This window comes from Apostichopus japonicus, chromosome 9 (assembly GCF_037975245.1).
Source record: "Apostichopus japonicus isolate 1M-3 chromosome 9, ASM3797524v1, whole genome shotgun sequence".
In the NCBI taxonomy this organism is placed as follows: Eukaryota; Metazoa; Echinodermata; class Holothuroidea; order Aspidochirotida; family Stichopodidae; genus Apostichopus; species Apostichopus japonicus.
This window is the reverse complement of record NC_092569.1, coordinates 9,062,216-9,079,025: the sequence shown is the minus strand read 5'-3', so window position 1 is coordinate 9,079,025 and position 16,810 is coordinate 9,062,216. Positions and strand designations below refer to the sequence as shown.

Below are 16,810 nucleotides of genomic sequence, written 5' to 3'. Positions count from 1 at the left end.
CAAACCAGAATGCATACTTTAACTGCGTGTCCATATCCTTAACTACTCTCATACCATCACAGACTAAAATGAAATCATAAACACCTTTCTTGATCAATTATGTTTCATCCTTCTCTAAGTTGTTACCTCAGCTTTATCAGAGCACTTAAAGCGAATAGCCCGGCAACATCTCAAAAGTCACCGGCTGATGGGTCAAAAAAGTTTAGTTTGAGCTTTATCTTAGTCGCTCAAGTTGAAAAACAAAATAAAACCAAATGATACCATAAGCTATTGGAAACATTGCATTATGTACAAGATTATTAATGATATAGGTCCGCTTTAAAAATTGGTTTGTTTTTCTAGTAATGCTTGTCACACAATGGATATCTTTAGCAATTTCAAAGTCGCCAATGCTATTTGTTATATTCAATTTTACGAAAATGGCTCAACAGTATACTAGTTCTAAGATTACAACTTTGAAAACTTGCCTAAAAGTCAGTACCCTAGCAAATAAATAGAAGCTGTTTTTATATGTTCTTGGACAGCGCCAATATATGTGCACGTCTACAACACATGTACTGCATCTTCCAAACAATAATGAATCGTGCGAATGTAATCAAATAGATTTTAAGGAACACTTCAGGCAGAATTTAAGTCTTGATATGTTGTAGTCCACGAAACACAGATAGAGTTGAGTGCCAGTAATGTTTCTATAGCTATTACGTTTTCGATATATTTTTCGTTAGGATATGCTTCATCTTTTGAATGCTCCTTTAAGTTTAGTTTGATGATGACATTGGTTCCTCAGTGTAGGCCCAAAATGAATATTGATAGTCAGTTATTTTTCTTTTGTTGAAATTCTAATACCTCAACCAAAGCATTTTCTTTTAACTAAACACCAGAGCACACCAATATAACGTTCATCACTATTTTGTTTTGACAAAATTGTAATAGATTGTAATCATTTCAGATCATTTGTCTTATGCTTTCTCATTGAATTTTGTGTTGCATCTGAGGATCGAACCTGACGGTCTGTGAATTAGGCTATAAAGTCAAGTCACTTTAGTTCATTAAGTGAAGTTAAACGAAGTTTAACCTAGATTGATACCAGTATTTGTTAATGGTCTACAACAACGCGAATGAATTTGTTGCCTAAAGTCATGCTTAAAGATTTGGGTGGCTAATTTGTATCAGTTTAGCACTTTTAATAATTAAAAGTTATTGTCACATATAAGTTACATAATACAATCTAAAATACGAAATATTTCTAACATAAATAAGTCGCAGTCGGCCATGGGTTCTGACCTTCACACACGGTAAAGTAATATAAACTTGAACACAGATAATAACATAACAAGATTGTTAAATATAGGCTACACGTAAGACAAACTTAGCGAACAGTGCTACGTACTTGTATCCGTGTCTTGTTTTCTCTCAATTTAATTCCTTTGGAATTATCTAAATCCGGTCAACTTTGTATAAGATGTGGAAATTGCCATATTATACTTTTGAGCAGTACTTGATTCAATTAGCAGCATTCTCTTGCTCACAGTTGCTTTGGGCATTACGCATAAACATTGTTAATGACGAATTAAACTGACCGAATTCTTTTATTTTCTCTAAATTCTCAAAAAGACTATAAAATAAGTTAACAACATTTTGTTACAATCATAACCCATTTTTACATATACAAGACGGTTATTACACCTTAACATTTCATTATAACGTCGGTTGCATTATTAAACTGTTTTTGCAATAACTGATGCGTGGAAATGTGTTAACGTTTTTATTTCAACGTTAGCAAATTCATATAACTGGCAGTGATGCAACTCAATTTAATGGTTCCATGATATAGCATCTTAAATTATAAGAAATTACTAGAAGATAATTTAACTGTCGAAGTTTTCACAATTTATAATAATTACCTATCCCAGAAATATTAAGTCAAATGAGACTTCAGACAGATTTCAAGTTCTAAAATATACCCTACTCCATGTGGATATATGCATACCATGATAAGGATAACACAATAATACACTTTAAAATTCCAGTGTTCTATTGTAGCCTATATGTTTCTTTGGTTTATCTCAGCCACCACTCACCCCCTCCCCTTACGATATAATTCAGTCGGCTAATGGCAACAATAAATATAGCTTATTTCTCGGTATAGAATTAAAGTGTTCACTGTTCATGCCTTGTATGAGTTTACGATACATTATAATACCGACCACATTGATTTAACTTGAAAGCAACGAAAGACTTTAGCCGAAATATGTATTTAGAAGTCTGTATGTCCTACTAATTGAAGCTACAATTATTTACGAACATAACAGCATTGAGACCAATTTGTCGTTTAGCTTTACATCTCAGGAAGAATCACATAATAGTACGGAACGCCACGTTTGTCTCATCAAATAGCATAACCCTGGCAAGATATTACAAAACATTTGCGAAACAAGTTTGGCTTACACAAATTAATTTTATATTTATTCGTTTGCTACGTTTTTATTGAGCCAAGACCGACAGCTAAAATCATTGAATTCATGTTCTGATTGACTGCTCTTTCAGCCAGACACATAGTTTTAATTTCTGTTTATGATATGTGATCCTTCTTTCTTTCCATATCCTTTGCTGTTTAGACTTCTTTCGGGAGGCTAACCGGATGAACTATAACGGCATTAGAAGAAATAAGTTTGTCAAGACATTCTCCCCGACTTTGCCGAGCGCTAGCTGTCATTTTGTATCGAATGTCGCGCATCTCTTCAGTTATTTGTCCTGATTCCACCCTTTTGACTGTAAGGTCATCGTGACCTCTCAGGTCACTATGCCACAACCTAGAAGCTTCATCTTTAGGCCATGTGAATAGTACGTATTGTGAGACGGTCCTGGTGAAGGGCATTGTGGCATAGGTCCACTGGTTACCGAATCCACACTGATGCAGGGAATATGGATCAATATCAATTATCACGCTGTTTTCACATCCTATGTAAGTATATCTGTCATACACATTAAATATTGCCTTAACATTTTCATAAGCGGCATTTGGGGGTGGCAACTTCGCATTTGCTGCTGAGGTCAAGTTAAACATAAGTTCTTTCTTATTTAATCGAAATGCCTGTCTCAGATTCGTGCAGAGATCATGTTGGAAACTTGTCCCTACAAAACAACCCACAAGGATTGAGTACTCGCTACTTTCGATTGCTGCTCCCGTTGGGTCGAGGATTTGGAAAATCTTCTTGACCGTCTCCTTCATTCTATCAACTAAGCAGTTGCAAGCAAAAATTGATTCACATTTGATCTCATCGGGACAAATACATTCTGGCATAATAAATACCAAAGGCTTTGGTCCATCGACAACATGACCGCATCGTTGCTTTTTGGCAGAGGTCGGATCCTCGTTCCCTCTGATAATTTGGACCATCTGGTACACATTTGCAGGTACACGCATACTTGATGTCAAGGGCGTATAACTGTATCCTTCTGACATCATGGTTTTAAACCACTGACTATCCGATAATTGGAATTGCGTTGCCTTGTGTGAATGAGTCGCAAGCACAAACCACAAACAGCTATCTTTGTATTTCCGTGCGAGATCTATCAGTGTCTGATGACAACTTTGGAACATATAACAAGGCACTTCGTCAAACAGGAAATGAACGGAATTTCCCGAATGTCTTTTAGACATAAACTGGAATAATTCCTCCAACAAGTCCCCTGTAATGGCAGTCCAAGGTTCAGTATTGGTCCTCAGATATTCCGTGATTATTTCGGAGATTTCACATAACCTTATATTTGTTGGAATTTCACCCATCATCATTCGCAATTGCTGGACTGAAAAGCAATTTGTTTGATGGTAGCAGTTGACATCGGTTCCTACACCGGCGAATGTTATCAGGTATACGAAGCATTCAGCCACAGCCAGTTGCTTTGCTTTCGTGACTAACATTAAACTTTTACCAGTTCCGAACTCTCCCGTAATTAATTTGAGTGATTCTTGATCGTAGATTGCCTGAAGTTGTTCCGGTGTAAGAATTGCCCACAATTTGTCTTTGTTACCATAATTAGTTGCACTTACGAGACCTCGGGTTTTCTTGATAACGGTCGCCCGACTTGGGAAATTTACTTTAGCGACTAGGGCTAAGTATCGAGAGCAAATAAGTCTGTAATCTTCGTTTGAGAAGCAATTTTGTCTGTCGTCATGATTTGATAGCCTATCCTTCATCCAAGAATCAAAGGTCAAAATGTCCTCCATATCACCACCGCATAGTATGGTACGTCTATGATGGGGACATATACCAATGGTATCGAGATCATCCTTCGTTATGTTTGGCACAGCAACATAGGTGTGTACGGAAACATTTAACATAAAAGGAAGATCCCGGTTGGATTCTCGTAGAAATGCAACATCCTTTAGGACTTGTTTCCAAGCATCTTGTACTTTGTCGATTACATTTTGAGTGTTGCTATTGTCTCTTGCCTCTACGCCCTTAACTTGGAAAAAGAGTATGCCGTACCGCTGGCTTATTATAAAAACGTCGAAATCACCATTGTAGTTTGTTAATTCACCTTTGGAATTATCATGAAATTTTAGCTCCGACATGATCATCATTTTTTCACCTTGCTCGACGCCCCACTTTTCTATAATGGACGTGACGTGCGCGTTGGCTCGTTTACCTTTGCGATCTGCTATAACAACTTCCCGAACCTTTTCGCCGAGTTCATCATCGGGTATGTGGTGGAGCTCTTGCTTTTTTACCGCCTCCTCCAAGGTCACAACTTTGAGATGTGTCACTAAATCACTTTCGCTTGGTGCTTGGTCTGTGGTGGATTCACGTCCTTCCTTTTTTCTACCACGTTTCTTTTGTGGTTTCATTTCGTTGCAACTTTCGTTTTCCGCTTGTCCAGTAATTTTGAAGGAGTCGACAGTGGGAATAGTGAATGTTGTAAGCTGTGCGAAGTATGTATCGTAGTACATTAATGCTCCTTCTTCAAATGTTTTTGGTTTTTCTCTACTTCCCGGATTGAGGATAACCTTCAATGTCAAGGAACTAAAATCAAGAATTTTTTTGTAAAATTCAGTAGGGTGCCAGCTTGGGGCAAACAGTGGGCAAATCTGTAAGAGATCAAGATTATGTGCAGATTTTGTATAAGACGTGTAGTGAATTAAATAAATACATTTAAACATTAAAAGGTACAATATTGTTTATGTTTATGCAGAAGATGTCTGTACTTCAAAGATAAATATCAAATGACACAGACCATTTTACGTCAACCATTGACTTGCCTGCACTCATGTAATATAGGCATGTACTGGTATAAATAGGCACGCTAAGCATTCGTGTAATAGCAAAATACATCTAAGGAAAGTATTACAACTATTAGCGAAACATTTATTCAATAACTTTTCACTCAATATAAATCAAAATCGGGCGGTACTTAATAAGCCGTTGCAATGTGAACCAATGTGGGTGTCATTAGTCATTAGCGGGGTGACATTTCATAGTCTCCCTTCGTTTTTCTTTTAACGTCGTTATAGTGAAAATATTCGAACACACTAGCTCCACCAAAAAATAGCTTTCAACAAAGTCATTAATGAAGTTAACCATTAATCTTGTAGCACAATGGGTTTATGAGAACGGGAAATAAGCAATGATAGCGTTATACTTGATCAAGTACTCCACCTTGTAGATGAAAGACTACATAAAATATAATATCTCCCACTCAGCAATTATTTATAGATGTTCGGAGTTGTTTTAACATTATTATGTTTATCGTTAGCGAAGAAATAACGGCTATGACTTCTTTTCGTTTCTCCTTTACTGGTCGAAAATCATTCTGCCATGATAATATTGGACTTTGCCTCTTTTTGCAGAACTGATGTATATGATTATATCCAAGTTAAACGGAATAGAGGGATTTCATGGGCAAGCAATCTTTGATGAATTATGGTCATCAACTAACTGTAGTGCATTGTTAAAGTGATGAAAAGATTTTTTTTTGTAATTAAATAATGTACAATGACATATCACAATCCTCTATTGGAATTTATACCACTCTAACGTCATATTTATTAATAACCTTAAATTTTATAGGCTTACTGCAAACAAAGAAATAAGTAGGTAATACTTGCTTTAAGTCCGGGAAGTTTTTGGCTGGATAAGTTTGAGTGCAACATCCGTAGCCTTTTATTTTTCACCTACAGGGATAAGAAAAAAATGTATTTGTGTCACTGTCTGAAGAAGAAAAAAATATTCCAAGCGGGTAACATTTTAAAGGCGATTTTGATTTTTGAAATGCGATAATATCCTGATAAATTCATATTTGTAATACCAATTCACATAATAATATTGAAAACATTTCGGTCAAAGTTATATATGCGAATAGAATCGAGAAATGTTGGCATCATGAAATATACTAATCACTAAAATTTAATCATTATTTATTTTTCCAAAAGATGCCAAAAATATTCAAAAAAAGATACCAAAAGATTGCAAAGAGATAGCAAAACTCACTTTTAATTCGCTGACAATGTCTTCCACGGTATCAGTGGCTACATCGATAGCTTCCTCGTATTCTAAGTGAATATAAAGTAGTATGAACTATACCGAGAGTAATAAAAACCATTTCAATATGCTCAATAATTTACGGATTTATGTTCAGCAGGTAACTGTCATCATCTTCTAAGTACGCTATAATTATTATGTTTCGATGCATTTTATTCTTCTGTAAGCTGATTTGGTGATGCTTGGAAGGTTTATGCATTTTAAGTAACATTTATTTAGTAAAGTAACCCATTAGTTTGCTTAGTCAAGTTTCAGTTCAAGCAGTAAAACAAAAATTTAAAAGAATTAACTTTTGAAATTACATTTACATAGTTATTATACTACTATCTGAAAAAGTGTCTGATCGGCGAAATGTTGGAGCAAATGATATAATTACTCACTCAATTACATTCAATTGGTGAAAACGTCGGGTGGAAAAGAAGGCCAAGTTTGGGTAATTGTGCAATTTTTATATATACACTTACGAAAACATTTTGATCAAACTAAAAATCTGCTTGCAGTTACATTCTATATTTTCAAAATAATACTATTTAACAGAAGAAAAGGTAGGAATGCGAAGACTATCTTGTCCACTGAATCGACAAGTCAGTTTGTGAAATCAATTAAACAGGGTTCTTATCAAAACACTTACTTGCATTACAAGAGATTGGTTTGAAAATTATAACTTATCACATAAACTTTAAGTCTTGATATATATCTAATAGTAATAGAAATGAGACAGATTTTGAATAGAAACCATAATTGTTAACAAAGTTGTCTCACATACATCTAGATACCCTGAAAGAGAAAATATAAAGCAAAAACAAAAAATCCTTCAAATAGTTTTTGGTTTCAATTCTGTGTTGATATAAGTTAATTACCGAGTGTGTCCGAATGATCCTTATTCAAGCTGTGTGCCTGTGACCAAACAAGAAATGAGATCAAAGATGAGAATATGTCTTCACAACTGGGTAATATGTACCTGAAACAATGCAATAAAGTATCATGCATGGTTTCCGTATAATCGGGTTTATCGAGATTATTGTGTGAAATATTATATTTAGTATTATTTATTGTACTGACAAGACGATATATAATTAATAATCGTTAGCAAATTATCTAAACAACGTACACGTTGTGCATATTTTTAACAGAATCATATTATTTGCAGCGATGGAATGTCTCGAGTGGAGTCTGTTATACTATAGGAGGGTATTACGATAATCACAAGGTCACATTTTTTGTATTATTCGAAAGGCCTTTATTCAGTGTGTTGAATAAACATTATCGAACAAAATGAACGACCAAATGCCGAATACACATTCAATTAGCATAACAAATATTTGAGATCTCATTCATTTCTATGTGGATGTGTTTACCGCACCGAGCATTCCATTAACTTTTAGCTACATTGACATATTTATACATTTATTATGCTTTCTACAGGACATCAGCTATATAAATTTGCCAATATTATATAGCATATCCCGATTGTAAAAAACATGTAAGTGAGTTTGCAGTGTACTTGTTCTCGCTTTCTAACTGGTACAAGCCATTTCCTTGATATAATCATGAAGCTATATCATAACATTGTTTTAAACCAAAATATTTGTCAAATAACAAAAAAGTTGATGACTCGTGCAAGATGCTGATTGAAAGTCGTACAAATTATTTTACAGCATTGTGAAACTGGATATTTAATTTCATGAAGAATACAAACAAAATTTTTTTTAAAGTTTCAACAGTGTTGAATTAGTTTTAACCAATGATTACTGATCAGGGACGCTGCCATGAGTTGATATCTGTGGTTTTATTTCGTCATGAATCATTTTATTTTTGTTTGTTTTAATTCAGTCATTTATTCTATTTGTATTTCTTGGTTGTACTTCATTTATTAAACACAGACCCATCAACTATAATGAACAAGTTTTATTTTATACCACGTCATGAGTATCCATATATTACAACCCATCTTTAGTTTACCTCTGAATTATAAACTAACGCATTCCGTCCCTCTTTTGATAAGATAAAATGCTGTTATTGTGTTGGTATTTGATTAGGTAAACTTGAGTAGTGTACGTTTAGCTAATTAGTATAGTGAAACAACGCAACATCATGTTTCGTTAATTTTCTTAGTTACTAACATCAGTCGCCTATAGTTGCTTTAGTTCATTTTCATTGGGTCTCTGACTGTGAGCTATTGTGCATGTTAATAAACACATCTTCCAACGCATTTAAGTTCAAGTTCATCTATATGTGAAGTACTGAAGAGACCGAAATAAAACATTCCAAAACCAGAGCAGTACAGCATGGCATTTAAATAGTTGCACAAATTATGCATAGTGCACCGAAATTTTCCTGTAACGAGATATATCGATCAGTTTGAAACTGATTAATTCCCGGCCGCAAGATTCTTAAACTTTGTAAAAATGAAGAATGGATTTTTTTCTGCAGGACCATGGACGAACAACGATTGTAAATACTCTCGAACTGAGGCAATGTTAATTCGATGACAGCTAGGGATGTACCCTCCTGGGTACAGGGGAAGCTTCCTCCCCCGTGATTTCCACTTCCTAAATGAAAGTATAGGCCTACGATAATGTAAACGACTGTACAGTATGCTGTATGTCAGTTAGTTTTAATGAAATGTCATCATTTCTTCTGATTTCATAAGACAGTAGTGTAAAACCTAATTCTAGGTACGCATTATATGAATGGCGTTCATAAAAGACACACGGTATATCTTTACCGCTCATTCAGCTACTTCTCCTAGATTTATTACATAAACTGGTAAAGGTGAGTACCCGTTAATCAGGTAAACTGGTAATAGTGATTACCCGTTTATCAATTAAAACTGATGTGTTATAATCTCTTAACATGTGTAACATTTATGACCAGTGCCTACTGAGGAGGACTAACTAACATGTGGGGAAAATAAAATAAAAAAACAATAATTTGCCATAATGATTGACTGGACTAACCGGATAACTCTAAAGGTTTCGTCAATTATTTCGTCCACAGTTTAACAGAAAGTGGATGACAGTTAACCTCAAAACGCTTAAAACCTGCAATTTGAACCATCTTTAAAATATATATTTACTAGTCAAACATAGGGACAGTCTGTTGTTTGTAACCAGTCATTAATTGAAACAGCCTTTGAGTAATCAATTCGTCAATGTTTTTCATAGTAGCATCTGCTGACAGGTCTAACATGTGTAACGGTGTTGTAACACACTTCAGTTTATATTGATTAACGGTTCTCTTTTTCACAGTACAAACTGATCAAGCCAGGTATATTGGGTGGTAGCTAATCACATCTATGCACGATCGCGGATGCGATAACCGTGCGTTTGTTTTGGTTTTCACGAGTTTTGTTGGAATAACAATAAACGTAAAGAGCTAAATCCTAAGATTTAATATACATGAACAGTTTGGCAGTCTATATTGAAATTACAGTTCGTATTTACGTCTATATGTTTTATGTAGGCCTATTAGTATTATTGGTAGCCCATATATCATTGCCCCAATGTTTCATCTAAGAATACGTATATACCAGGGCCTTTTGCAACAACATACTAACTAGGGGCCGCGGTCCCTAGTCCCGTACATGGCCCGCCCACTCAGCTCACTCCCCCACCCCCACCCCCAATCACCACCACAGTAGGTATATTTTCTGCATATAAAACAAACAATGATAACACATATCTAACAATTAATTTACACCTAAATTCCCCATATTGCTTCCCCTCAGCATATATAGGCTACGGCTACCATCATAATGCCCTAGCGTGCTTTAATATCTACAATTGCATGTGTAAAACAATGAATAAAGCAACGATTGTAAAGTGTTGTTAAGTCCTAGTTCCCCTACAAAGTGATTTTACTGAATGAATCTTTTCTAATTTACCTATTGGGGGGGGGGGGGCGGGGGGTGTCAACTTCTAAAACAGGAGATCCCAAAATAAAGAATGTTCAGTGCAACTTACAAGGCCCTTGAAGTGCCATATTTCCAGCCATCTGGGAGGCATTTCTAACAAAAAATTTCAAACTATGCTATGCGCCAACTGATAATGGCGCTATATATGATGGCGCTATATATATATATATATATATATATATATATATATATATATATACATATATGTATTTAGCAGTAAAGCATTATGTATTTAGCAGTAAAGCATGTATGCCATCGAAGTCGTACCTCATGGACCAAATTCCACAATTTTGATAAGCTCTTTCGATGATTGCAAATAAGTTCTTCCCGTTCTTTCCATTGCTGTTGTGCCTCTTTAACTGCAAAAAATGAATTGAAACAAAGTAAAATGAAGAGAAAACCACATAATGAGTCTTTGTCATTACCTGTATGGACGTAGCCACAGGGAGTGTTCGGTGTCCCCCCCCCCCCCCCAATGAATGGCTTGAATCTTCAATAGTTGGGAAATCGGTTGTCCAAAACAGTTGAATGCCGTCGGGCAAGTGCGGTTAGTCACAACAAGAATAACGTTTCCGGAGAGTAGTTATCGGGAAAAGGTTCATCAGAGCGATGATCCATCCAGGCTGTCGGCTTGATTCATATTGGCCCAGTTTGAAGGGAAGGAGTTGGTTGTGTCTGAGCTCATGTGCAAAGATGATATAATTATGAAAATACTTGACATTATATTTATTAACTAAGCTTGGGAAATATTGGGCCAATACATATCGTTCTTGCTGTCTGACACCATCACTTTGGGAAAGATGCAATCTTATAGTTCTAGCTATCGTTGAATAACCTTACTATGATTTCACCATGTAAGATATAGACTAAGTTGTACCTGCAGTAAAACTATATTTATCAGAACTAGTCGGGATCATCAGTTAATGAACTTATAGTTTCCTGTTTGCCGTAGTTCCGAAGCAGATGTGGTTACATTCGACCACACTATTCTGCTGGTCGTGACCACAGAAGTATTTGATAGTCGTATACCAGGTAGCTAATACTCTAGCAGCTTCCTGGTCGTACGGTACATGTTGAGGTGCTAAGGTCGTGAATATGTGGACATGTAGGGGATCCAAGAATTTAAAATTGACTTGAAATGGTACATTATACGGTATGTAGGTTATAAATTTATTTGCATGGTTAGGTTTACACACAAGATTGTGCTAATAACAACTTTCAATTATTCTGCGCGTGCCGAAAAAAAAAGAGGGCGAGGGTACTCTCCTAGTATGTGTATGTCCTTTAAGGATTTTAGGATGCAGTTCATTTCTGTTAACGCAATTGCTAAGCAATGATCAAAAGCAGTACGTTGTAAGAGGTAGCCTAACAGTGTATTGACCTAATAACGGAATGTTTGTTCATACAATATCATAGGCGTAGAACGGGGGCACAGCCTGGTCAACTGCCCATTTTTTGCAACGCGGATGGATGGCAAGAATATGACTTTGACCCTTCTGTTTTTACAATGCATGTACTCAGGCAATGAGTCATTTTTCGTTTACATATCTCATAACCCGTCGTTTATACCCTTCGAAATTCCGACGATGAGTCTCTTGTACATAGTCGAGAAAAGTTTGAATTAAAATAGTCTATGTTTACAGATGAAACAAAATTAGAAAATTTCAACATATTGACTTGTCCCCTGGAACTTTGACTTTAAGTTACGAGAAAAGATACAACATTTAAAGATTTGGAGACTCAAGTAGAAATTTCAAGGAAAATGTCACAATGTATAGTTAAAGTCGCTATAAAGCATAGGAAAATACAAAATGTCAACATAAACAGTCGAAATTGCGAGACATTTGACGATAAATTGTTCCCATTTTTAAAAAAAAAAAAATGTAAAAGATAGTCAGACAAACTTTGAGTTGAAAAGTTGAAAATTCCAATGTCTAATTTGGGCCACCGTATCGTCTTTCACACTCATTCTTTCAAACGAAAACCCACCCGTTTTCTACCCAACGCTTTTAAGTAAAGCTTCCTACGCCTGCACTGTTCTAGCATTTCAACCCGATTAGATCAAGGGAAAGACGACACCAAATTAAAACCTTTATTAAAAATATGAAGGTAGGAATTTAGCAGTGATGTCCCAAAAAGTTCTAACAAAACAAACATGTCACGAATTCTCTTTCAATCTATGTATCAGGTTTCATTATCCACACATTACTGCGATGCAAGAAACTCAGAATTGACGTAAACAGTGCAATGTACATGCATAGTTCATTTTGACCATTTCACCTTTAGCAGACGTTATTTATAGTTTATTAGGCAGAGCCCTGTACGCAGCTCTATATTAATATCAATGATGAAGACAAGACTTGGGTAAAACCACGAATTATTTTGAAATTTTTAACTTGTTTTAACTGTTTGGCTAATAAAGCTTCAGAAATGTTTCATTTTTGTAAACACATATTTATTACACACATTTATTATATGTATATACATATATACATACATATATATATATATATATATATATATATATATATATATATATACATATATATATATATATATATATATATATATATATATATATATATATATATATATATATATATATATACATATATATATATAAAGCCAGTCCGTGTTGATGAACTGAATGTGTCTCATGTGGTATATGTGACAGAAGGGCCTAATACATTATTAAAGCTCAACATATCAGAAAAATATTATATTGTCAATATTATATAAGGAAGGGTTCAGGTTTCATATAGCCCTACATTATAGCATATTCATATATATGAACTGTGCTACTTACCAAATTTGGTTGACCTTTCATTCACCTGGTTTACCACGGTGCATACACTGTCCATGTTGTTTTATGTTAGTGGATGAGCATGTATATATGCTGCCCTCGTATGACTATACAGTGAATGGTCATCGCTAAACCAGTAAGCATAAAATATCACTGAGAACAGGGTCTAGAATAGAATGGTTTAGAAGTAATACCTCTATTTATTCATGCCACCGTCATCATCCGTTCCCCCAGTTCATCCACCCCCCCCCCTCCCCCACTCTTCTTGACATCGTAAAATTTGACCAGACGGACCAAATGTATATTATAGTTGATATCCCATAGAGTTTAGGGACCCCATTTTTTTCGATGTTATTTGAAAACTTGATCAGTTTACAATCAAACATGCAAAGTGTTTTCCTTACTGGTATCATAAAAGCCTGTTATCTGGAAGATTGCAAATGAGCTCTGAGGCTGACAGTGTCGATCGAATACTGTAAGAATCGATTAAAACCTAATGGAACGTGACTCGGTAGTTCAAATATTAATTTTTTGAACTTAGTTTTCTCTTTATGGAACAATGTGTTCGCAGAATAAATTACTGCCGCATTAGTTCATTTTTTTACAGGTAAGGTTGCACATATTGCTTTGCGATATTTATTCCTTTTCATCACGGCAAATCTATCCGATCAAAAACCTGCCATGGCTTTGACCTCTCTGTTAGATAAAACAGCAGCTTCCTGTTTGATATTAAGTTCCACGACAATATATTTTTTATTATCGTTGTGTGTTTAAAGATCCTGAAAAGAGAAATAGGCCTACTGAAATACTAAATAGACAGTTCCCCTTTTGTCACGGACAGATTTGCGATTCTAAGTAAAATGTGACGCATGCAACTACAAACAACCTTTGGAACTCCACGTATATTGCGCAGCAAGGAAAAAGCAAAGAAAACGAACAATGGACTTACTAAGCACTACTTATGAAATATTATAATAGCAGATACACAAACTAAGTACCCATCGAGTCAGGTAAGGTACTGACCATTGGTTGACACGCACACTATGTAGGATACGCCTATATGCCTGTTTATGGAAGATCTGCTAACAATTACACTTGTATATAATCAGTGTGTTTATACAAATATATGTTGGTTGTAGTATCGTACCTCTTCAATATCGTACCTCTTCAATATAAGTATCCAAAGTCATTCATCCGAACAGACAATCGTGTGATATATCTCCCTTTGTGCAGTACTTCACTGGTTCCAATGTTTACAGGGAGGTCTACCATATTGTAATAAGAAATACCACCCAATAAAACCCGTGATTATTTGTGCGCAGGTGCATAGCAACGTGTACGGAGAACTGTTCCTATTCATAGTAACTGGAATGTCAAGAATATTAACAATGAATCCATGCTTTGCATACTACGGATCTATTGTGGAGCCATTTCTTTGGCTACATTTATTACTGGACGGGGGTACAAATGATTAAGATAGTTGTTTACAGGGACTCCAAGGCCCTGTAGAGTACTGGAGGGAGTCCATGTGGTCTTACGTAAAAAGTATGTGGGTGTTTGGTGGTGTTAGGTGGTATAAAGGGCGGGGGGGGGGGGGGAACTAGTTATCGCATTGATCTTTTGCAATTTGCTATTAAATGGTCAGTTCGCGACTAGTAGTCAGTGTAGAAAGTACTGCATAGAACAGCCAATATGAAGGTCAATTGCTCATTATATTTCGGGGTTTTGTTTTTGCCTTATGTAAATTTCATCACTATAAATTCTCATTATTGAATTACACGGATCATACAAATAGAATATGAAATGATATGACCAAAACCATGATCAAATACAAGATTGTCGGTTGAATATCTGTTGCATTTTTCGTAGGGGACATTTAAAGTGTATGTTGTTTTAATAACAATTGTGTGATGCTTCATCGAATCAGACAAGGAGAAAAGAGAAAGTGACATCCCGGACTGAGCGTCGCTAGTTATAACTCGTCTGTAGGAATCACGCTCATGGTCTCTCTCTCTCTCTCTCTTAATCGTATAAAGACTCCGAGGGCCAGCATTTTTTAGCTTAAATTTGATCGTACATATAAGTAAGAACGACGAAAACGTAAGGAATAACAAGAAATCAGTTGATGATACCATATATATCTTCTGTTTGGTTTCCACAACAGAAATGTGTCATTTTGTCCTGCGACAGAGCATGGTCGGAAGTTCATGTATTTTATGAATTCTTTGCAGTTTTTGGAAGAAGGAACATGCATCCTGAAATCACGATGTGGACATAAATAATGTCACAAACCTATTGTAATATCCTGCAAATACACAACAGTGTTCCGATAAGTTCCAAACAGGTTGACAAACTCGTTCAAAGTTGGGATATTGTTATGACCATTTGGGCTTCTGTCATAGGCTAGTCTCGGAACTTTGGTGTCAGCAGGTAGTCCCTTTAACAGTTCAATTGTAATAAAACAGAAGGAACAAAATATTTCGAGTTACTGTATGCTGGTAAAAATGTTTCCATTCAAAGGAAATCTGAACTATCCATCAACAAGTACATAATGTGGTGTGTAATGTGTGATTTGGGGGCGAGGGGGGGGGCAGTACTTGTATGGTAGTACCAACGCCATACTTGTTACCGTTACAGTCGTATACAAGGTACACTAGTTTAAACTTTCAATGGACAGAAAACCACCGCTTTATATTCCTGACAATTATTACGCATTTGCTTACATTTGTAACTTGTGCTTAGTATATTTATTAGTTGTGGTAAATGAGTATACCGTCAATGACTTGTGAGTGTGGAATTTGTGGTCGGGGGGTCGGAGGGAGATTGAAAAGAACTTCACATACACTCCGCCATTTCGCCACCCCACTATTTTCATGATTTTCAGTGCGTCATTTAAATTCTTTGCGTTTTCAGGGTTCGTATATTTTTATCCTCCATTTACATTACGTAAAGTGATAAGGCAGATCAGATCGGTGAATGAAAATATGTGAGCAGATAACAATGCGAAGAAATTGCAGTATTAAAAATGTTAGAAGATTGAATGTAATATTAATCAAATTTAAAACAAAGAAAATGACTTGTGAGTGTGGTGTTTGTGGTCGGGGGGTCGGAGGGAGATTGAAAAGATCTTCACGTACACTCCGCCATTTCGCCACCCCACTATCTTCATGATTTTCAGTGCGTCATTTAAATTCTTTGCGTTTTCAGGGTTCGTATATTTTATCCTCCATTTACATTACGTAAAGTGATAAGGCAGATCAGATCGGTGAATGAAAATATGTGAGCAGATAACAATGCGAAGAAATTGCAGTATTAAAATTGTTAGAAGATTGAATGTAATATTAATAAAAAGATAATGTTAAAAAACTAAACGAACATATGAAAGTTATTGGGTTTTGGGCTGTTTTTTTTTTCTTTTACAAAGAGGTGCAGTTAGATTATCTAGACAAAGTAGATAACTGAAGACTTCTCTTATTCTTTTTTTTTTTTTGGGGGGGGGGGCTTTTGATGAGTTTTCGACATTGTCGGTTACTAAAAATCCTTTACGTA

At 35.6% G+C, this 16,810-nt stretch overlaps 1 protein-coding gene across 9 annotated transcripts; it reads right to left on the bottom strand.

Moving 5' to 3' along the window:
• Positions 1-966: 966 nt before the first annotated feature.
• Positions 967-14,701, bottom strand: LOC139973102 (uncharacterized). 9 transcript variants are annotated; one of them, XM_071979518.1, is made up of 7 exons: positions 14,425-14,700; positions 13,265-13,427; positions 10,726-10,817; positions 7,403-7,439; positions 6,492-6,553; positions 6,110-6,175; positions 967-5,092 (listed from the first exon to the last, which is right to left on the bottom strand). In XM_071979518.1, exons 2-7 carry the CDS (start codon positions 13,317-13,319, stop codon positions 2,615-2,617), a joined length of 2,790 nt encoding a protein of 929 aa, XP_071835619.1. In that variant the 5' UTR covers positions 13,320-13,427; positions 14,425-14,700; the 3' UTR covers positions 967-2,614. The 9 variants fall into 9 exon arrangements, with proteins under 9 accessions (XP_071835619.1, XP_071835620.1, XP_071835617.1 ...); XM_071979516.1 differs by having other exon boundaries at positions 968-5,092; positions 14,409-14,700; XM_071979519.1 differs by lacking the exon at positions 13,265-13,427 and having other exon boundaries at positions 7,403-7,503; positions 14,409-14,700.
• Between the last annotated feature and the right edge of the window lie 2,109 nt (positions 14,702-16,810).